At 36.2% G+C, this 22,982-nt stretch overlaps 2 protein-coding genes across 2 annotated transcripts; both read right to left on the bottom strand.

Moving 5' to 3' along the window:
* Positions 1 to 2,398: 2,398 nt before the first annotated feature.
* LOC141820141 (protein ABERRANT PANICLE ORGANIZATION 1) lies at positions 2,399 to 3,640 on the bottom strand. Its single transcript, XM_074707414.1, has 2 exons — positions 3,429 to 3,640; positions 2,399 to 3,365 (listed from the first exon to the last, which is right to left on the bottom strand). The coding sequence occupies exons 1-2, from the start codon at positions 3,638 to 3,640 to the stop codon at positions 2,399 to 2,401; spliced, it is 1,179 nt and encodes a 392-aa protein (XP_074563515.1).
* Positions 3,641 to 16,282: 12,642 nt separating this feature from the next.
* LOC141820215 (36.4 kDa proline-rich protein-like) lies at positions 16,283 to 16,969 on the bottom strand. The gene has a single exon (XM_074707501.1). It carries the CDS (start codon positions 16,918 to 16,920, stop codon positions 16,456 to 16,458), a length of 465 nt encoding a protein of 154 aa, XP_074563602.1. The 5' UTR covers positions 16,921 to 16,969; the 3' UTR covers positions 16,283 to 16,455.
* Positions 16,970 to 22,982: the final 6,013 nt, after the last annotated feature.

Below are 22,982 nucleotides of genomic sequence, written 5' to 3'. Positions count from 1 at the left end.
TACTCATCTCAACTTTGAAATTTTTGTGATTATTGAGGTACCAAGTAGCCCATTTGTATAACATTTTATGAGTCAGTTTGTCTATTCCTTGTTAGCACTGTTTGATTGTGATAAGAACTGATAACAAAGAAGCCTTTAATTGTCGTCCCTTCATTATTTCTTAATTCCGACTTTACCTAATGCCAATGCCATCTACATCATCGTCAAACCATGTTAGTCCCAACCATCATGTTTATGTATCTGATAGTGCAGAAGAACAGAGGTCTTATTTAAAATTTTTTATTATTTATGTTACCACTTATTACTTAACATTTTAAATAATCATATTTATAATATAGTCAAACATTTAGATACATGCATTTTATTGTTTACAATATATTTTATTATTTTTTAATTGATGAAGCTTCTGATATAGCTAATCTTGAAATTGGGGTTCTAGTAGTACTCAAGGTGAAAATGTTGCTGCACAAGTAAATTGGGGGCTTTTTTGTATTCTTTTTATTTTAAAAAAAATACTTATAATGCTATCAAATCACATACCGACAGAAAAACAGATGATATATATAAACGATTTGATTAATATCGTCTATACTTTGCTGGGATACGAGAAGGTTTCAAAGATATTGCTGCAGAAATTGATGCTATGAGAATTGATATAGCAAAATTGAAAGGTAAAGGGAAAGACAAGGCTGTGGAAACTGCGCCAAGTAATAAAATTCGGAGTTTGTGTACTATTAGATTCTATGTTAAAATAAATTATTATTATTTGTTATTAAGCTATTGAACGATCAATTGGAAAACACATTCGTGAACCAACCAGAAGAAGATATCACTTTAGTTTAAGTTCCGTCGTTAATTAATGATCGATTTTTAAATTCCGTCGCTGAATAACGATCGATTATAATTCCATAGCTAATTTAACAATCGATTTATTACCTATGTAATCAATTTTATGAATATTAATTTTCACGTATGAATGCTTATTTGATATGTGACAGAAGAGAGAAGTGTAGAGATTTAAGCTAATAAAGCTCTAAAATCCAAGGAATCACTCAAAAGTATTTCACTCGGGGATAAAATTTCAGATCGAGTTAAGAGTTTAGACTGAATGAGAGCTAGCTTTTGAGTTTTCGATCACTTAGCCTACTAATTATGGGCATTGGCTCATAAATTGATTATTTTATAGGTCCATAAGGCCGAACTATATATATTTCCAAACTATATTTCCATACACTAATTTAAAGAAATGCATGATTTCAATATATAGTGTTCTTTTCCTACTTATCAATCTCTTAAGCATACCCTAAAATGATCGACAAAGGATCAAGTAATTAATTAATCACACATTTAGCAAAGGAATTAAGCCATGCAGTGGCTTCTGCGCGTTCAAAGAGGTCAGTATTCTTCTGTTCTGGTCTGTTCCTTCTAGTTCTGAACCCCATCCACCTGGACTCTTTACATTAACATATATATTATATTCCATTACAAATTCAAGAAGATAGATCCCTGCACTGGTAAGATCCGCAGCTAATCTCCAGACCACGCAGAGCCAGAAGGTTCAACTCTCTTTATATGCATAGATATATATATATATTTGTATATATATATAATGGTATTGCATGGTATATTAATTAATATTGGGAGGTCAGGTGCAGTGAGGGGTTGTGTTTGCAGGCTTTTAATTATAGCGTTTCATGCATGTGAGTACTGTGAGATTCTTCCTCTTCTGTATAGAAAACTCCCCATCTTGTACTCAAACTGCAGAAAGCCAACCCTTTTCCTGCCCTCCCTCCCACACAAAAGGCGAGATTTACAAAACCTCTTCCCCCTCCAAATAAACTCATAACAGTACCAAACATAAATATATAATCGCATGTACTTATTTATAGCAATGGCTTCCACTTTAATTTCCTGGTCGCATTCCAATCTCGCCAACCATGCACTCATGCGCATCGCATTCGCCATGCTTCATGCTCCGATCCTCTCGGTATTCGCTGCAACAGTTTGCTGATCATGCTACAGCGTGCAAACCATACATGAACAACCTTTGCTGCTATCCAAAAGGCCAACACCAACAACCACTCTCACTCCTGTTCAATGCCATTCCCATTCTGTATGTTTTGAAGAAGTTTTCTTTTTTTTTTTCAAACAAAGAAAAGAAAAGGTGCATGCAAAATGTAACAAAGATCGATCTCACACTACTACCACAGGAAACCTAGCTAGAGAATTAGATAAGTGTAGTGAATAGTGGTTACATGCATATTGCATGGATCATGAAGAGGTACAGAGCTAGTTAACTACTCTAGCTAGCGAGCCACTTGCGATCGACTAAATTGACAAACAGGTGATGAATACTGATGTGGATGCTACGAATAATTAAGAGAGGAGCTCTGGGTTGCTAACCGTCGAAGCCTAAGGGAGGCATGAAGGATGATGAATCGAGCAGCGCCATGCAGGGAGTGGCCAAGCGCGGCACGTAGGCGAATCCGCGAAGCGTGCCGACTCCGCCTCCGCCGGGTCCGCGGAGGAAGGGGCAGGGCGGGGCCCAGCGCCACTCCTTGCGGCGGACGTGGAAGAGGAGCACGTCGTGGGAGGCGCGCATGGTGATGACGAGGAAGTCGCCGTGGCCGACGCACTCGAAGCCGCGGCCAGCCTCGGCGTCGCAGAAACGGGCGTGGACGTCGTGGGGCATGCGGTCGAGCTCCGACCACGCGCGGCCGCACGGCTGGAGCGACCACACCCGCACGCTCCGCGGCACGCTCAACTTGCTCTTCTCGACCGCCGCTACCAGCACCACCCGCCCGCCGCCGCACTCCGCGATGCTCGGAGAGCGGAGGAAGCGCCGCATCGGCGGTTGGATCTTCTCCCATGCGTTGGCGGCGACGTCGTACGCGAGCACACCGAAGGGGCCGCAGCTCATGCCGTAGAAGCGACCCGCCGAGGCGGCGTAGGCCATGCGTCCGGGCTCGAAGCTGCAGAGTCGGGGCAGTGCGCTGCCGGTGGCCCAGGGGGAGTAGAAGCCCGTGACGCCGTCAGCGTGGAAGCACTCGGCAGTGAGATTCTTGACTGCGAAGGGGGAGATCATGTCGTCGCCAGCAAGAACGGTGCAAATGGAGGAAGGCCCGACGGCGAGGCCGACGGTGGGGAAGAGGCGCGGGGTAGGGGAAGGGGGGAGATGGGCTGCGAGTTTGGAGAGGAGGTTGCAGAGGACGAGGGTTTTGGAGCCCGCGTCGTCGGAGATGAAACAGAGCACTCCGTGAGAGGAGGCGGCGGGGGAGAAGCCGGGGGGAATGACGGCGTCTAGTGGGATGCGGTGCCAGGAATCGGAAACGGGGTTGAGGAGGAGTGCCGGGGGAGGAGGCGGCCTCGATGACGATGAGGAGGCGGCGGCGGCGATAGCGGGGGAGGATGCATCGGAAGGTGCGGACGAGGAGGCGGTCGTGGAGGGGAGGAGGAAGAAGACAAAGCAGGGGAGGGCGGGGGCGAGGCGAAGGTGGAGCTCAAGAAAACTATCGGAGAAGACGAGGGAGTACCAGCGCTTGCAGACCGCGCGGGCTCGAAAGAAGGCGTCGGGGGGCAGGAAGGCCAGCACGCGGTCCACCAATCCCTGCGGCAGGTGACGCCATATGCGCGGGTCCATGTTTACCACGGTAATTACGCTAGCAGACGAGGAGGGGGAGGAAGAGGAGGAAGCACCAGCGCCGGCCCCGGCAGTAGTTATGGAAATGGTGAAAGCCTCCTCCATAGCGCTAGCGCTAGCAGTAGCGCGCGCGCGCGTGCGAGAACAATCTATGGATGGTTTGGGTTGTGGCGGTGCGGGGAGAGTCAATTAGAGGGTATGAATATAAGGCAGAAGAATAAGAAGAAAGAAGAAGAAGCTGCACAAAAGAAAAAGAAAGGAGAGGAGAGAGAGAATTGAGAAGGGGAATGGGGAGACACTACAGTAGGGTTTCTGTTGTGTGTAGTCTTTTCAATCTATCGATCGTCATCATCGCATCTCATATCACATGAGCCGGCGAAGGACGAATTAAGGGACAAAGAGAACAGGGGTTCTGAGTGGGTGTATACAATGTATATGTTGTGTACCGTTGACGTGAGCTAGAAATCCCAATTCATTGGCACATATATGTATACATCTTCTTCTGTAAAAAGGTGGATCTGTCATTTTAACGATCTCACACGATTGATCTCATGATATTGTCTAATTTGGAGGGTATTATCTGACTTCGCCAGAATTCGAATCCTTGTCCTCTTCTGTAAGTCTGTTGCGTCGTAACCAACTTACCTATGCCCCGGGGGCTACATCTTCTACATACCATGTCGTTGTATTAATCATAATGTCAAATAAATTATCAATACTAAATTACAAGTTATACCTAAGCATCATTAATGAGGGATAACCTGCTTCAGAACATAATTAAGTTGATTACGATAAAATAGACTTATTAAAATGGATAAGGATTGAATTTTGATAACATTAAAATAATGATTTTTCCGTAATGGCTGTTTTTCAATTTACTTCCTCATAAATGGTCGTGAGACCGACTGTGTGAGACTGTTGGAATGATAAATTTCATTTTTGTTGAAGGGAGGGATCAACCTAATTTTGCAATTGTATTATCAATAAAACATGTTAGCATTTTTAACATTGAAAACTTGAGATATTTCTTTTGATACGTGAAAGAATTATTAATTATCACTTCTAGGTAGAAAATATCCTGACTTTGCAATTAAATAAGATTGACTTAATATGATATAATAGAATTGATAAACATATTAAATGCAACTTTAAAATAATGACACGCTTTAGGGTCTACATTTGAGATATAATTTGTTATATATGCTTGTATATTTTGTACAAGTGCATATAATATATATATATATATGTAACTACATGCATACCCTTGTAAAACTTTTACAACTAATATACCAACTTATATAGACTAGACAAAACATGCATCTCGATTACAACAAACAAATAATAGCTAGTAAAGATAAATATAACTAGGGATACAACAAAGTATCGTACATTAATCCAACTTCAAAATATTCATATCATTGACATATGTTCCAAAAACACAATCACTCTGGACACCTTCATATCTCAAAATGGATAAATCTTGATTATGATATATCATAATTAATCATCATATTAGCCCTTCGAAAATAAGACAAATCCATCTCTCTCTTCAATTCATGATCCACTGAAAATAAAGTTGATGTTAAAGAATTTAACATCATTAGACATATTAAGTATTTAAATATTACTGTACAATAAATAGAATAGCTAGCATTTCTAGTCAACAAGTCACTTAGCTTGTTATAAATTTTTTTTATTAATTGAATGAGAGGAAGATGGCTAGCCTTAGCTTGATCCCAATTCATTAAGTTTTTATTTATCGACATTTGCAATAGAGGAAAATATCGGTCCAGAAAAGCATCGATCCTTCAATGTACAAGGACATGTAGATGTGTAAATTTTCAAAAGGAATGGCTTTGAAATTCAACAAATTAATTAACAATAAGAGTGAATACTCGCGGAAATTTTGGACACATCTAAGGAATAATGATGATCAGGGGAGAAAGAAATATGAAGGATCATTTCTTCCTGAGCGTCTCCTGATCTTCGAATGTAAAGCTAGCGTGTACCATTAGAGAGCTCAACTAAAAAAGCTTTTCCAAAACAGAAGACACGAACTTGTTGTGACGAGATTGAGGTTTATACCTTTAGAGAAGGGTGTCATCTTTAGAGAAGGGTGTAGTTTAAATTAAAAAATCTTCATTTATGCTTTGACATAAAAAGTTAAATGTTATGTTAATAGGTTAGCTAGTGTAATTTAAATATATTATCAAATATAAAAAGGGATAAATTATTAATGCAATTGACCTTTAATTAAGGTTGATCAAGCTCAATTTGGCTCAAGTCGAATTTTGATGTTTCATTAATATGTTTGATGGTTGAAAATGAGATATCAAATGAAAAGCGAGATTATTGAAGAGGAAGATTGTTGGTGCAATCGATCTCGGGTGAAAATTGATCATGATTGGATGTTTGATGGTTGATCACGTAGTCAAAATTGATCAGATATTTGATAATATAGGTGAGCAAAAGGTCAGTTAAATCGAATCAACTGATCGAAATTAAAAGTTTGATTCAGTTAATTTAAAATTTTGAATTTTATTAAAATATCAGTTATTTCAATCAAATCAATTCGGTCTTGATTTTAAAAATCTAAATTCAGTTAAATCGATTAAATCGAATTTGATTATGTCCAAATCGAAATCGAAGGTTTAAAATCCCTAATTTCGTAATTCATGACTCTCCTATCCTTCCAAGTCCCTATTTAATCGAAAGTTCAATTATTATAGCTTTCAACTAATTAACCGATATTTTATCGATTTGATTTGTTCAATTTTTGTATGAAAGTTTGATTGGTTTAGTTAGGTAAAAAAATTGATTTGTATGATTTTGATTTAAACGGTTCAGTCGATTTGATTATTAATCAACTGCTCACCTCTACCTGACAATGGTGAAGTCCAAGTGGATCACAATTGATCATATATTTAAAAGTCCAATAAAGAGTTGACAAGAGTGAAGTTCAAATAAGTCAAGGAGGACCGAATGTTTGGTAATAATGAAGTCCTAACATATCAAGGTTGATTAGATATTAGACACAAAAGTAAAGTCTTGATAGGTCATGTAAGACCAAAGGTCAAGTATGAGACAAAAAGTCTAAACAGATCCAAAAACATTGAATGTTTAGAAATGATAAAGTTCTAGCAGGTCAAGATTAACTAGATGTTTGATATTAAAAGTGAAGTTCTGATAGGCCATCCAAGACTAGATGTCAAGCATGAGTTGAGAAATCTAAACAGATCAAGAAGGATCAAATATTTGATAATTAATGGAGAAGTCCTAATAGGTTAAGGTTGACTGGATACAAAGCAAATGAAGTCTTGATGAGTTAAGGTTGATTAAATGTTAGGCAAATGAAATCTTGATAGATTGAGATTAATTAGATGCTAGACAACGTGAAATTATTTCAGCTTCGATAAAGTTAAATTAGAGGTATTAATTGATTACTATGGGAATAACAATTTGACTGATAAACTCAAGATCCTGTAGTTCGGGGTTTGAGGGTTTACGGTATAAGGGGTGTCATACATGTGTCGTAGCATCCTTTACATATATACCTTTTGGCTAGTTGAGGATGTTGTTAAGAAAACTAATCGAAGCTAATAGTCAAGACATTATAAAGGTGCATAATCCAAACACGGGGAAGATAAAGTGTTTGACTATACATGTGTCAAAGCTTAATCACACACTATGTGAAATTAGAACATTTTAACTAATGACAAATTTTTGTGTCTATGGTACTATAAGGGGCGCTGCATGAGAAAAAAATTTTGGGATGCAATTAAAATCCCACATTGGAATTAAATACATGGAAAAGATCATGAATTTATAAGATGAAAAATATCTCCATTGATATGAAATTTTTTGGGTTGAACCTAAAAAGGCTTAGGTCCAAAATAGATAATATCATACCATTGTGAATATATTTTATTCCATCGGCACCTACACTATCAAGTATCTAGTCAATTTTGACCTACTTAACTTTTCACTCAATTATCAACCATCAAAATCAATCTTGATTAATCTTGATCCTAACTTGATTGACAAACTCGAGTCAATTCTAGATCGATCAACCTTAACTAGAGATCGATTACATAAATAATTATTAAATGCCAACATAATGTCGTATCATATACACACTTTTACTTCTGTAGGGGGGATTTACAATACTTTTTTGAACCACTCATACTACAAATTGGTATTTCATCAATCAACTTTTGAATGATGAAATTCACTATTCAAACAAACTGTTTAAATTTGCATTAACCACGGCATTTGGAATTGAGTTAATCTGATTTAGCATTAAACAGACTAAGCTTCCAAGATTTTACAACCAGGCAAGCATGATGGGTCTATTAGGATTCTAGTTTCTTTTTAACGATTAGGTCTTATATATAACCATGCATGTTTGATGATTTGGCAATACATTTTAAGTTAGGAATTCAATTGCAATACAAATTCAATTGCAATACAATTTAAGTTACGAATGCATACAATTGATAATATTCCTTAGGGTTTAGGATTGTTATTGTGATTTTGGAGATTAAGGTGATCATGCTTGAATGATTCGCTTAATGGATCGGGAGTAAGGTTATGGGAGCTTCTCCTCAAGGATGATCTTATGTTTGGAGATGGACCCAATACACATGGTGTTGCATTATAAAATGAATGTAATGATAAAATTTAGTTTATAGCTAGGTAGAGTCTAGTGACATTTAGAATTTATTATAGAGGTTTGATTTGTTGTCTTATATAAAGTTGTTATAGTATGAATGTCAATTGAGAGTCACCGACAAAGGAATCAAAGTCTCTAGAGCATTTTACATCTTGGTACTAAGTTTAATTATGATTATTTGTTGATTTATTTTTATTGTATTTTTTCATATTTTTGTTCTCTTGATCACATAGGCACTAGGCTTGCAATTACTATCTAATATTTGAATTGATCTTGTATCATTATGAAAATTTATGCATCTATGCTTTCCTCCTAAAAGATCAATGATTAGAGTACATGTATGCATTTATATTTTGGGACACCTATAAATTGTAGATTTGATTGTCATTATCTCTATCATAATAATCATATATCCCTTATTTGGTACCCGGTGGGCGAATCAAAAGGAAGGTTGTCCATTTCTAGGAATTCTAGGATTAATGATCGACCGAAGACCTGAATATCTAAATTATCTAACTGATAAAGACCTGAATATCTAAATTATCTAACTGATAAATATTAGTACCGATGGAATCAAAATATCTCCACAATGGTATGATATTGTCTACTTTGGGCCTAAGCCCTCATGACTTTGTTCTTGGGCTCTCCCCAAAAGATCTCATTCCAATGGAGATACTTTTTATCCTTTTAAACCCATGATCTTTTTCATGTGTTTTAGATGTGGGACTATGTTTGCACCCTTGCAACTCAACAATCTCCCCTCAAACAAAGGACCACAAGCCCTCCTCAACGTCGTTTTTGATGTCTGAATCTTCGACCTACCAGGACTTTCTGCCCCTCGGTCCATCCGACCTACTAGGACTTCCCGCCTAGTCGCAACTAAGACTTTCTGCCCCTCGTACCACCCGACCTACTAGGACTTCCTGCCTAGTCGCAATTAAGACTTTCTACCCCTCGGTTCACCCGACCTACTAGGAGTACTTCCTACCTGGTGTTTAGTCCTCTTGATTCAAACATGGGAGCACTCACTTCCTTTGTTTTTAAGGTTCAACCCACATGATTAGATTTGAATCATGGCTCTGCCGGCGGTTAGTTCGGTGAAGATCCTCGCTCTGATACCACTTGTTAGTACCGATAGAATCAAAATATCTCCATAATGGTATGATATTGTCCACTTTGGGCATAAGCTCTCATGACTTTGTTCTTGGGCTCTCTTCAAAAAGCCTCATTCCAATGGAGATATTTTTCATCCTTTTAAACTCATGATCTTTTCCATGTGTTTTAGATGTGGGACTATGTTTGCATCCTTGCAACCCAACAATAAATTCAGCACATTTTAGTAAAAAATGAAATCCATTACCCAACGATTTCACACAGTTGGAGCTTCGCCAAAATTCAACTTCAATACAATTTAGTAAGTATGTTCTATCGTAACCAACTCAATTATATCCCGGAGACAATCCACTTCAATAAAGTCTGTCTTATCTCTAGGATTAATCGGTCGAAGACCTGAATACCTAAATTATCTTAATAATAAATTCAATATATTTTAATAAAAAATGGAATCTGCTATCCAGTGACCTCACATGGTTGGAGTTTTGCCAAAACTCAAATATTGCTCACTTCAGTAAGTTTATCTTATCGTAACCAATTCAATTATATTCCAGAGACAACCAACTTCAACACAAAAGTATAGCCAATAAATCTTTTTAATGTGAATAACGCTTCAATTAAAACAACTTCAAAACTTAATTTTTTTTTACAAAATATTTTTTTTAAACAAAAAAGGGCTGACGGGTTCAACCTGACAATTGTTCGTGGTTGTCAAGGGTCGTGGATGCCTCCAGGCTACTTCGGCCGTCGGGAAGTGAGGCTGCAGTTTCATCAATTTAATGCTGCTGCTCGCGAGGAGCTTAGCTTCTTCATTCATGCATGCCGGCGCCGTGGGTTTGGATTTTGCTGGAAGATCACTATGTTTTGGAATTGGCAACGAGGCCGGCGTCCCTGTATCAAATCAAGCAATTAGGCCGGGGCCGAGCAGATCGAGGATCTGCCGCGCATGGTGGTGCACTCTTTAGGAAGAAGAGATGGGATGATCAGCTCCATTAACCGAGAAGGAAATGGATTAGAAAAAAATGCAGTGGCAGTAGAGGGAGAGAGAGAAAGAGAGACACCGCGAAGGACAAGAAGAACCTGCATTGTTTTCATACGTCCAATCGGCTCCTCGTTGGACTCTCGGTTGACATAGCATCACACTCCTGCTAGCTGCTGCTACTGCTGCTGCTTCTGCTTCTCGGATTTGATGATGAAAAGGGCAGTAAAGCAATGAGTTCCTTTTTGTTTTATGTCGTGGGAGATGGTCGATCGATTGATGGACGATGGTGCTGTTTGCCATTTGCATCACGAGTCAGGTTTGCTTGGCGGCTCCTCTGGGTTGCTATATTTGCAAACCACTGCGTCTGCCCCTGTCGCTGCTGCTGTAATGTATCACTGTGACCGAGGGTTGTCCTCTGCTACCTCCACTTTGCCGCCTCTCTCTTTCTCTCTTTCTTTCTTCAATTCCTTTATGGCGGTAGATGAGATCTGAGATGGTGGACGAGAAGTTTGATAATTTGCTTGTGCCTGGTTGGTTGCTTTGTAACTCGGGCACTATTGCATGTGTTGTTGAGAATTATATTGGATAAAAATAAATAAATAAATTATTTGTGTAATTATACCCATAATAAAAGATAGTATGGATCAAAATTAGATTATAGACCACAACTAATTATATAATATAATTTTGACCAAATTTTAAAGATAACACCTCTTTTATATTTCTGTGAGTCTCTACATTTGTTCTATGTCTTTACTTTCTATTAACAAATTTATATAGGTCCATATGACAATTTTGACTAAAATTGTTATAGGAACTTAAATTGCCAAATTTCAAAAATGATATATCTATTATGTTCCATAGAGCTTGTGTCATCACTCTATATGCTTTTATTTTCTAATTTTGATCAATTTAAATTTATATAATAGTTTTAGATAAAACTACATATTATTTTAAACTAATCAAATTTCTAAATGACTTGTTTTATATTCCCTATAACATTTATTATTATTCTATGCCTTTGTTTTCAAATTTTAACTAGATTAGGTCCGCCTAATAGTTTTGGTCAAAACTACTTTCATGGATTTACATTAGTGTTGTGTTGCTCAAGACCCATGAAGTCATTGCTTGCCTTTGTTTTCTAATAACTATATGAATCTAAATTGGTCAAGTCTTGAAGATGATCCCTTTGTTATGTCGGTGTAATCGATCTGATTGACTAAGTTGAAAAAAGTTGAGTAAACTCAAGTTGAGTTTCATTGAATTTTGATGTTTGATCAATATGTTTGTTAACGAGAGCAAGATGACAAGTAAAAGGAGAGTCTATTAAAGAGGGAGATATCGATGCAATTGACCTCGAGTCTGGTTGATCAAAATTTGATGTAGATATGGATGTTTGATTAAAAAGTCAAGTAGGAGAAGATTGATTGAGAACTGATAGTGAAAAGTCTAAGTGAGTTATGGTTGATTGAACACCTAGCGGTCATAAGTCTAATAGAGAATTGACAAGTGAAGAAGTCAAAGTAGGTCACAAGTTGACTGAATACTTGATGGTTAAAAGTCTAATATATAGGAAGTTGACAAAGGAGAAATTCCAATGTGTCACAGAGGATCAAACACTTGACAAAAGTGAAATCTAAGTGAGTCAAAGTCTATCGTATACTTAGCAACGGTAGAAGTTCAGACAAATTATGGAGGACCAGATGTTAGACATGAAAAGAGCTAGAAGTCCAAACAGATTAGGAGTATCATATGTTTGGTAATGATGAAGTCCTTGCAAGTCAAGATTAATCGGATGTTAGACATGAGCTAAGAAGTCCAAATAGGTTAAGGAGGATTGGATGTTTGGTATGACAACGTCTTGGAAGGTCAAGATTGATCGGATGTTAAATATGAGATTTAAATTTTCATTCTCAATATATCATCACATCTCAAAAGTGTCCTAAATTACCACATTTACCATGGTTGAATTAACTATCTTTCTAATTAAAATTGACACACCCTATACTCATATAGTGTGAAGAGATCACACGTTTAGGAACTTAATATATATTGGAACTCCTTGGATGCATTAGGTATTCACTAAAGATAACCTCCCTAGATATCTTCCTAATGACTTTTCTTGGCTTCTTAGAGACCTTAATCATACTAATCTTATCAAGGTAAACATTAGAAATGACCTCCTTGATAATCTTGACTTGACTCTTAGACTTAGGATTTGTTCCATAGTTATAGAACTTTATGATATGTTGGCATAATATCTTTAGACCTAGATTTGTATCTTAAACCTTTGTTGTTCGTGGATGGTTCTTGCCTACTTAAACTTATATCTTTAAATAATTTAGTCTAGAACTCAAGATTGGACTTTCAATCTCTAAATTATTAATCTTTAACTTTTCATGAATGCCTTGAATATATATTTCTTTTTCTAGGTATATATCTATTTTTTTAAAATTTTTATATAGATCATTCTTATCCTTAAGTAGAGTTGTTCTAGTATGATATAACCTAAATTCATTCTTAAAACTAGCATATTTTATATTATTATAATAATAAGTACTAAAATATAAAGTTTATTTATATGATGCTGGTTTTCATAATATAAACAAATTATATTATAAAATAATATCTCAGAAGCTCCTCTAATTTTGAACTTTCTCTTTTGTCTTTACTCGATGCCTCTTTCTTTGACATTTATTTCGATAATGACTAATTTAATTACATGAGAAGTACATAATTTGCTTTTTACCTTTTAATTTCCTTTAACTTCTACTTTATTTGAGGTATAGATCATTAGAGCCTTCTTTTTTGTCAAATTAAGACACTTAATTTTAGTTTTATAGTATTTTATTTTTTTACATTCAAAATAAATGATGTGATCTTTATTTTATTAATCCCCGATGATGAGATGAGATGTCAATGAATATCTTTACTTTATTTTCAATCTATCATTAAAAAAATAACACAATTTGGACTATACACATTAAAGCCGATATTCTAATGAATGTTTTAAAAATTTAACAGCTTAGTAAGCTTTATTTATTTGATCACTTTTAATGAGCACATTATTTAATCATTTTTTCAACATAAAAAGGATCAGCATCATCCGAAATAAATTATTGCTTTTTAAATATCTATAAATCCCTTGTACTATAATAGATAGATAGATAGGATCACTTGCATAACACAATTATATTTCTGTTGTTTTAATTATATACCAATTAATATGCCTTGTTCTACTCTTCCTTGAGATGATAAATCAACGCAAGCTGTTGCGGTTTTAATTTATATATAGTGTTGAAATCTTTGCTCGATCGATCCCATCGGAAGCCATTGGCTTTTTCCATACCCATATATCAATCATCCTTTTCTTCTTCATCCCGCGCGTCCACATATTTAGCTACGTACGATTGCTTTCGAAACACTGTGTCGAGCTGTTCAGAAACAGACCACGATATATATGATTAATAATTTTGTTTTGTGTTCCACTGTCATTCACATATATAATTGCCGGTGGTGAAGAGCTAGGTCTGTGTTTTACACGACTTTTCGTTCGCCCTCCGCGTAAGACTTCACTCCCTTCTCCCAGACAAGTTGCAGAAACGCCCAAAGGTGACAAAACATATCCATTAATTACACAATTAAGTAGCGTCAACTCAATCAGTACTAGTTGTTTGAAAAAAGAGAACACATATATATTCGTATGGACGACGTCGCGGAAGACGACTAATTGGAGCATCAAGCTGTGGGAGATTAATTAGCAGCCATGTGTTTTTGCCGGATCAGCATGGCATTTGCATACATGCATCTTCTTTTGATTTGGACTGATTGTCTTCAGTGCCGACATCATGCATGGGGCGACAGTACTGGAATTCTTTGACATGCGATTGCTCGGAGCCTTTTCCCACTGCAAAGTCACCAACCAAATTCCATCTTGATTCTTGAGGCAAGGATTTCTGTTGCTAAACAAGATGAATTGAGTGTCCTGCTGTTTCTGGAAGATGAAGTTAATGGCGACCAGTTGGGAGGCCAAAAACGTATCACAGTTCGTGCATGGTAGCAACTCACGCCCAAAATTTGCGTCAGTTATCCTTTAGAACTTGTGGAGGTTGGCCACATTGAGCAGTACTGAACCTCAAGTGGACCTCCTCTGCTTAAGGAAGAAAAAAAAATGTGGTTGAATTCTAGCGTTTCTAGATCTTCTAGTTTGAGGTGTAGAATATTTGATCACCTACCGATTTTCTAGTTTATTTAATTTGAAGAAGATAAAAAGTTAAACAAAGTAATGCTTTGTTGAAATATTTCAACATTAATGACTTGTATATATGGACTAATTAACTGTTTACCATAAGTCATGCATTAATTATTTGCAACAACTTTTCCAGGTCCTAGAGAAGGTTTAAAATTTTTGGCAGTGCTAAAGTTTTGATAACTGTGTAACAATAGCTTAAAAAATGAAGGTATTTTCGGGAATAAAAAAATGTCTTTTTATGATTTCAATAAAAAGGCGCTCTTTCAAGTTAATTTTTGCTCAAATTAAAATATTTAATTTTAGCTTCAGTTATATTTATTTAATTTTATAATAAGATATATTTATAATTTATTTAATTTTTATAGACTTAAAACAAATAAGACCTTCGATCTCTAATCTTCTATACACTTATTTTTAAATTTTGTAAGATTAGGGAATTTTGAAATTGAAAGCCATGCCTGCAAAATTTTCATTGTGACGTACGTACGGTGTAATTTTATTTGAAATGAATTGATATTTTTATTAATTTATGCAAGTATTTTTAAAATGAATTTATGAGTATTAAATATCATTTTTTAATATTTTATTTGATTAAAACCTAAATAAAAATTTTAAAGAAATTAAATAATTTAAATTTTCATTATTTAATTTAATTTTATTTTTATTTCAATCACCTAACTATAATTACTATTACATGAATGAAAAATAAAAAGAGTCAAAATTTTAAAAATTTGAGGTCGTTGATGAAATAAACCAGGTTGAAATATTGCAAGCTCTAAAGCATTTAATGAATACATGAAGTTGCATTGACTTTTTGTTGCATAAAGCACAAAAATATATTTCTGAATGAAATTTGATTAAATGGGTCCAAAATTACACGGTCAAAACGTTGACCATGCTCATTTATGTTTCCTTTGTGCAACGGCACAGGGTACGAAGGTGAGTATCTCATAAAGACTATATATTGTATAAATAATTATAATTTTCATCCTCATTCAATTTCATCTTGGAAAAACAAAAGACAATCACAGTGAATTCTGCATCAAAGATGTTTGTTTTATGCAATGCATGATTTTTTTTTTATAGATACTCAAAAAATAAGATTGAATTTGAATGTTTCTAGGACTTAATTCTTTGATCTTATTTTAAAATATTATCTGACCTTTTGCATTAATTAATCAAGGTTTATCTGGAACCAACATTTGGTCATTACTCATCGTCCCAGCCACCATTGTCCATAACTTGTCAGTCTTATTTGCTTCATCTTTTGTATGGTATATTACATTGTAAGATTATATATCAAGCACACCTGTGTTTTTTTGGTATAAATGATATATTGTCAGAATCTGTACTTAGCATAGAATAGTAAGATGCACATGTATTGTTATATTTTTGAATGTAATTAAATCTTTGTCTCATGTTTTTTTATATATTTTCTGAAATATCTATTTAATGAAAGAAGCCCTTGTCCTGCCCTGCCCTACACCACCGAGTGATATGATGTGCTAACAAATTAAACTAGCACTCGAAAGCCAGAAAATGATATATGGATGGTAATGCGTGGCCATCTGGTAAGATCTCAGTGCAAAAATCAGAAAAGGAAATTAAAATATTTTGACGACAGAAACAAAATACAATATACGGCATTTAACCATATATAGCAACTATATATATATATATATATGCTTTGTGATAGCCAGGCTACACTTATTAAGGATCTTCCACACGATATTAATAGACCACACACACTTTGATACGACAAGCTTAACACTGTCGGAGATCAACAGATGAGTACGTTAAGCAGGGCATTGGTAGTCGGAGGGCACGTGCTTTCCACAGTCAACGAGGAGCTCGATCGCGATGGGCAGCAACACGTTGATGTTGAGCACCTTGGCCTTGATGATGGTGCAGAAGCAGAGCGCCGCGTCCAGGTCGGCGAGCCCCGCAATCACCGGGCAGCACGTGCTCTTCTCGTTTTGCCCGATGACAGCGTGCACCAGCCCGCCCAGCAAGTCGACGCACGCGTCCAGCTTCAGCGCGTTGATGGGGCACTTCCCAGCCGACGGTGGCTGCTTGGGCGACGGCGGTGGCACCTTGGGTGTTGGCGACGGCACCTTGGGTGTTGGCGGTAGCACCTTGGGTGGCGGCGGCGGTGGAGTTGTGGTTGGCGTCGGGCAGTACGGGCAAGCGAGCGAAGGGAGGAAAAGAGCGGAGTTGGCTACGAGTAGTAGCGCCAGAGCGGCCATGAGACACTTCGCCATGCCTTATATTTCTTACTCGATCCTCCAACGAGCTAGATGATAATCAATGCAGCTTGCCACGGTTTATATAGAGTTCAAGTCTTCGCTTGATCCCACTGGAAGTCGTCGGTTTCGTCCAAGCTCATCGTCCTTTTTTGTTCGCTAATGAAATAATCTAGTGTGGGAGTTGTTAATGTTGGGAAAATATAAAATGGTTTAATGTGAATGGGAATTTAGTTTTATATTGACGATTTTGTGGCACGAAGGCTTATTATAATTTTTGATACAATTTGATCTTCTCCTTCTCAGGCAACTCGGCTTTTCCTAGTAGCTCACCTCAATCTTCCCTGATAACCATCTCAACGAACTAAATAAATTTGAATTTAAATTCAATAAATTTTTATTTATCTCTAACGATAATTTTTTTTTAAAAAGAGAAAGATGGTTCAACAGTTAACAAATGCCAAAACAGCGTTATTTACTGGAATCATTCAGCGCACATAGTTTGGCCTAGAGAATGGTTCAGAGGAGGGCAGAGTATTACGTGGTTTTCATTTGGAATTTGTTCGCGTCCCACTGGGCTCTCTTAGACAAGTTGCAGAAAGGATCCAAAACTTGGGAAAACATCCACCTGGTCCCCCTCATCTCATCAATTGTAGTATTAGTTCTAGAGTGATCTGATATCTTCTAGTTGTCTGAAAACAGAGAACCATGACGAAATAGAAGAAATTTCATTGTGTTTCTTTCACGGTGAAAGTTTTGGTTATGGGCCGGGTTTGAAAGGGGAACAAAGGTAAAAATCTTTCATTCTTTTATATGGCCCTTGTGAAAGACTAACTGGAGCCTCAGGGTGCAAGAGTTGAACAAGAACAGAGGTTTGTGCCTTGTGGGGGATTGACAGGGTGTTTAATTTTGCACGTATCTGTGGCGGTCCCTTGCTTGTTCTTTTGCATGATTTTAAGGACTAAATAATCTGCATAACATCTTCTTTCGATGTGGATAGAATGTCTTCAGTGCCGACATCGCGCATGAGATTGTGGAATTTTGAAAACTGATCATTGCAATTTACTGTGAGCCTTTTCCCATTTAAAAGTGATTACCCAAATTCCATCCTGAGACATGGTATCGCTTAATGAATGTGGCCGATTCAAATTATGATTGATCAGGTTTCGCAGATGATGGAGAATGGATTTTTTTGCTTTGTTCTTCACACGCTATGTGAAACCGCAATTAATTTAAGAATGTTTTAGCTTTTGTTGTTTTGTTCAGAGAGTCTAAAGACTTCATTTCTTGACCTCCATAATTCTTTTTTGCTATTTGTAAAGCAAGAATTGAACTAGCTAGTTACGTTGGTATCCAACGCTCACTGGCATCCTCTAACAATTACTTTGGCACATATATCCTATATCTCAAAGATTTACATACGAGCTTGCCTTAAGTATACATTTTTGATGTTTAAGTAAGGTTTTAATTTAGAAATATATTGTGTTTACTGATGTGGTTTGTCAAGTAAGATTAGACATAGTTGGTGTGCTTACTGAATATTTGATAGTGAATGAAGTTCTCATAGCTGCTGTTAAAGTTGAGTAGATATTTAGTAGTTGAGAAGTTAAACAGATGTTAACAATGAAAAAAATCCAATAGGTATTGACAATTGAAAATCCTAAAGTTGATTGGATATTTGCTGATAAGTCAAATTAGACTGCTAAAGAATAAAGGATCCCCCTCTCCATAGATGCACATTAATTCATCACATTTAAGGGAATTCCATTGCACTAATTAAGATAATAACGTAATCATTCTTTCAGTATACTTTGCTTGTGACATGCAAAGTTACGTGAACTTCCATGTGTAAATACAATACTCCAAAACAAAAACATATCCTACGATACTATAGCAGAAACATCGATCATTTTCTTAATTACTAATAGCTAGCAAACTTTCTTTCAACAAAAAAATCAATTAATATATGATAAGAATATTCTGATATTAAAATTGTGTAGATAGTTTATTTAATTGCTAAAGGATCCCATGCATGTAAATATTTTAATAAAGAAGGGAGACAGCATGCAATTTCGAAGATGGAAAGGCAAAGTAGAACTGAAAGAGGCATGATGGACCTATGAACTATATACCATAAATAAAATCTTAGTGCTTTGGAAAAGTTTCGAGCCATTGATTGCTTCACATTATACGTTGGCTAATTAATTATTGAACAAATCATAATGAACTAATGAGTCATTGACTAATTGCATGATGAATGTCCATTCACATTGTTTGGCAATCCAATGGATTTGGGCCTCTTAAAATAATAGTTTCAGATTAATTAGTCAGCAGAGATCATTAATTGGCATCATAATTACATTGAAAGAGATGGGTTAGGTATGATCTGAGGATCTGAATAAGAGGCAGGTCAGATTTTTATATTCATCAATTACTGCATAATGCGAATAATTACAATATATATAGTTTATATATGTTCGTTCTCTTGTTATAATTAATGTAATTTAAACAAGAACTAATTAATGTTTTTTATCAAGCTGTAATATCTAGGTTAATTAATTATATTACTCACTAGACCATGAAAGCTAGCTAGAGTAGGGTTTGCCAAGCTTGCAGGAAAAGATTGGAATTTGCAAATTTTTAAGACAAGGAATGATTCGCTTTGCAAAAGCAACTGCAAGTGCAGCGCAGTGCAGTGCGTGCTTAAAATCTAAGCTAACATTTGATCCTGAATATATTATTTTTCATTTAATTAGTTAATTTGGACTAAAGGTTAAATGGAAACTTTTCGATTAATTTGTATATTTAACTACGTGGAGCAGCTTCCGAGCACGTGCATCAATTTTAATTTATTTGTCAGGATTCTTAATTTGGTTGCCAAATTTAAGCTACCAAAACTGATGCAGAAGGCTCCAGGAATACAGCTAATTAACCCGCGTTTAAATACAGGTAGCCCGCTTTTTTTGACACGAGCATACTCCATTCTGTGCCTTGACGAGGAACAATGAAGCTTTCGGCAAGGAACACGGTCAGTCCATGTTCATGACACGTTTGTGCTACATTCTTTGCTTTGACGAGGAAAAATTGAAGATTCCAACATGAAACACAACCAACCCGTGTTCTCCAACACACCCTTGCTCCGTTCTACGCTTCGACGAAGAGTAGAAGGGAGTGTGCTCAATAGGGAATACGATCAATCTATGTTCCTTGGCACGACCGTGCTCTTTTTTGAACACGACCAAGCTGTGTCTAATGACACGGTCATGTTATGGCTCCACGAGATCGCAGACCAAAGTGCGGACTGAATAATTTTTATCATTATATTAGGGTTACTTGGGTAATTTTATCTTTTTGTATGTTAGAATTTTTAGTGTATTTAAATAATTATTTAGTTAGTGTTAAAGTATTATCTTATATTTTGAATCAATTTAATTATTTCAATTAAACATAAAGATGACTTCTTTACATTTTAACGATTTCTTATCTTCTTGAAAATAAAATCGTATAGTAAAAATTCAGATTGAATTGGTCGGATTATCCGGATTCGGATTTATGATTTTCAAATTAGTTCGGGTTCAAGTCATATTTGGATCGAGAATTTTTTTTTATAATACCTTTACTACAATCCGACCTGAACTCACCTGGCACATCTCAATTGACACCCATAGGTTTATTAAAACAATTATAAAGGTCACTTTTTGTGTAGACATAAGGCATTTAATTTGGTAGAGGATTATATTCTGTGTGTGATCGATCTTGACCACCTTCACCTTGGAAATTAAAAAAAAAATGATAATCCCAGTAGCCACATCTCTGGGGAGATCGGCCCGGTCCCACGGATATTTTCCACCGACCACCAGGGTAAATCGGGAAGCACATACGGCGGCCAATCCAGATGTCCAGCATCCTTTGATTGCGTTCCCCATTTGGAGGAAAATTCCTGCAAATACACCGTAGCTGGGGATCGAACCGCGGGTGCCTAAGTTACAATCCGGATGTCCTACCGTTGCACCATTCACCTTGGAAATTAAAGATTCTTCTCTAGATTGTCAAACTCAAATGATCTAAATCCTTAATTGGGAGGAATTTTATGTGATATGATCTCCAACAATGAATTTGATCTTATCCTCGAGGAGACAATGCATGCATGTGCTTTCAACTTGTGCAGTTGTGCTAGATCTGAGGGGGTTGACCTTTCAAATTTAATAGAACCTTAATTTGTGGGTATGATTTTAGAGGCTTCAATTCGTCCTATATTTATTGCATTAATTTTGACAAAGGTTTTTTAACATTAGATATTGTGTAGTGGGAAAGCTCACCCATGTCGAATAGTTAATTTGATTATATTACGGGATTATAAGTTAGAGTTGATGGCCTAATCATTACTAGCTATCCATGACATGGAGGCTGAATGACTATTGTGAATTACCCTACCCTCTATTAACTAACGTAGATATATATATAGGAAGGGATGAAGTTACTTTAGAAGAATGTTATTGTCTTCTCATTGACGTATTCCAACAGATTGAGTGGCATCTTTAAATATGAAAAAGCAAAGTAGGTAGGGGAGGACGTACGTACATTAAGATATGAAACAGTGGAAGAAGTTGAACACGGAACGACGGTCTCTAAGACCTATAGCTACAAGGTCCAATTTAGTCAAGTAATTTTAAAGAAACGTAGAGAAATTAACTAACTTATTTGATTCTTGAAAATTTTCCCTAATGAAAGTAAATAGAATTGCAAGCTTTTTATATCCATACTAGTTAGTAAGATGGTACGACAACTTTGGTAAAAAATTATTAGTTTCTAGAAAGTTGATCAAATTTGAGTTGAGTTTGGATGTTTGAGTAATTTTTTGATGTAAGAGTGAAAAGTCAAATAAGTCAAGATTTATCGATTAAGCTTTGATCAGATATTTGATAGTAAAGAAGTTCAGGATTATATTGCGGTTGACCAAACACTTGGTGGTTGGAAGTCTAACATGGAATTGACATGAGACGTGAAGTCCAAGTAAGTCTAGATTAACCGAACACTTGATAATTGTGAAAGTCCTAAAAGGTCATAGAGGATCAGATATTAGACATGTGGTGAAAATTCTAATAGGTCATGGATGACCAAATGTTAGACATGAGAAGAGAAGTCTAAATGGGTCAAAGAGGACTAGATATTTGAAAATGGTATTGTCCTTACGAGTTAAGATTGATTGAATGCAAAACCAAGTGATCAATTGCAAGAAACACTGAGTTCAATTTGTGTGAATTTGTTAGTTTAAATTGTATTTCGATTTCCATTTTATCTTTGTATTTGCTTGTTTCTTGATAAGAATAAATTGTAAAAGACTTCTCCGTTTCCGAAAGATATCTGCAAAGGAGAAGGATAGTAGAAATGGTTCACTATATGACTAGATCTTGGGTGTAGTCGCTTTAGAAAACGATGAACCAAATAAAATGGTTTGTGTTGTGCATGTGTTTACATTAGTTTGTTGTATTTTACTTCTGCTGCATACTAACAAATTATAGACGAACATATGAAATCGAGAAGAAGCGAATAAAATTATTCACCCCCTTACATCTCTAACTTGCACGGATCCTAACAATGACAACAACAATATATCAAGAAAAATAACACAATATTAATTACTTCTAAACAATACAATGGAACAACAATATGACATGCAAGGGCAAAGCAAAGAATCCAACATGAGAGTGCATGGTCGATCGATGGTGGGTAGCATAGTGGCATAGTGTTACCTCTTAAGAGGGGGAATAGGACACAGGTGAATAATTAATGTGCATAAAATGTGCTCTCAATTATGATAAAAAACAATTTTAAACTGAATACGTTACTAACAATTTTTAAGGACTTTATCAGCTTGATAAATTAACAACTCCTCATGCATTTGATTAATAATAAATTAGCAGACCACCTCGAGTAATTAAAATTAAATTATTTATTTGAGACAGCTTAATCAGAACAATCTCCCATTGTTAACACAGCGAGTAATTTTACAACCTTCTCCTCACGCAATTCCAGCAGCATCTTTGGCTGCATGGTCAAAGAAGAGAGCATCAAATCCC

This window comes from Curcuma longa, unplaced genomic scaffold (genome assembly GCF_044706935.1).
Source record: "Curcuma longa cultivar G26 ecotype Majalengka, Jawa Barat unplaced genomic scaffold, ITB_CL_G26_1.1 utg2798_np1212_758248_RagTag, whole genome shotgun sequence".
NCBI classification, from domain to species: domain Eukaryota; kingdom Viridiplantae; phylum Streptophyta; class Magnoliopsida; order Zingiberales; family Zingiberaceae; genus Curcuma; species Curcuma longa.
Note: the sequence above shows the minus strand (reverse complement) of the source record. Positions and strands in the feature narration are given on the sequence as shown.

Bases quoted from the DNA above. Each gene is read 5' to 3' on its own strand.
- LOC141820141 (XM_074707414.1), bottom strand. From the start codon at position 3,640: ATGGACCCGCGCATATGGCGTCACCTGCCGCAGGGATTGGTGGACCGC. The intron at 3,366-3,428 runs GTCCGCACCTTC...ATCGTCATCGAG, and splicing joins CCCTCCACGACCGCCTCCTC to GCCGCCTCCTCCCCCGGCAC.
- LOC141820215 (XM_074707501.1), bottom strand. From the start codon at position 16,920: ATGGCGAAGTGTCTCATGGCCGCTCTGGCGCTACTACTCGTAGCCAAC.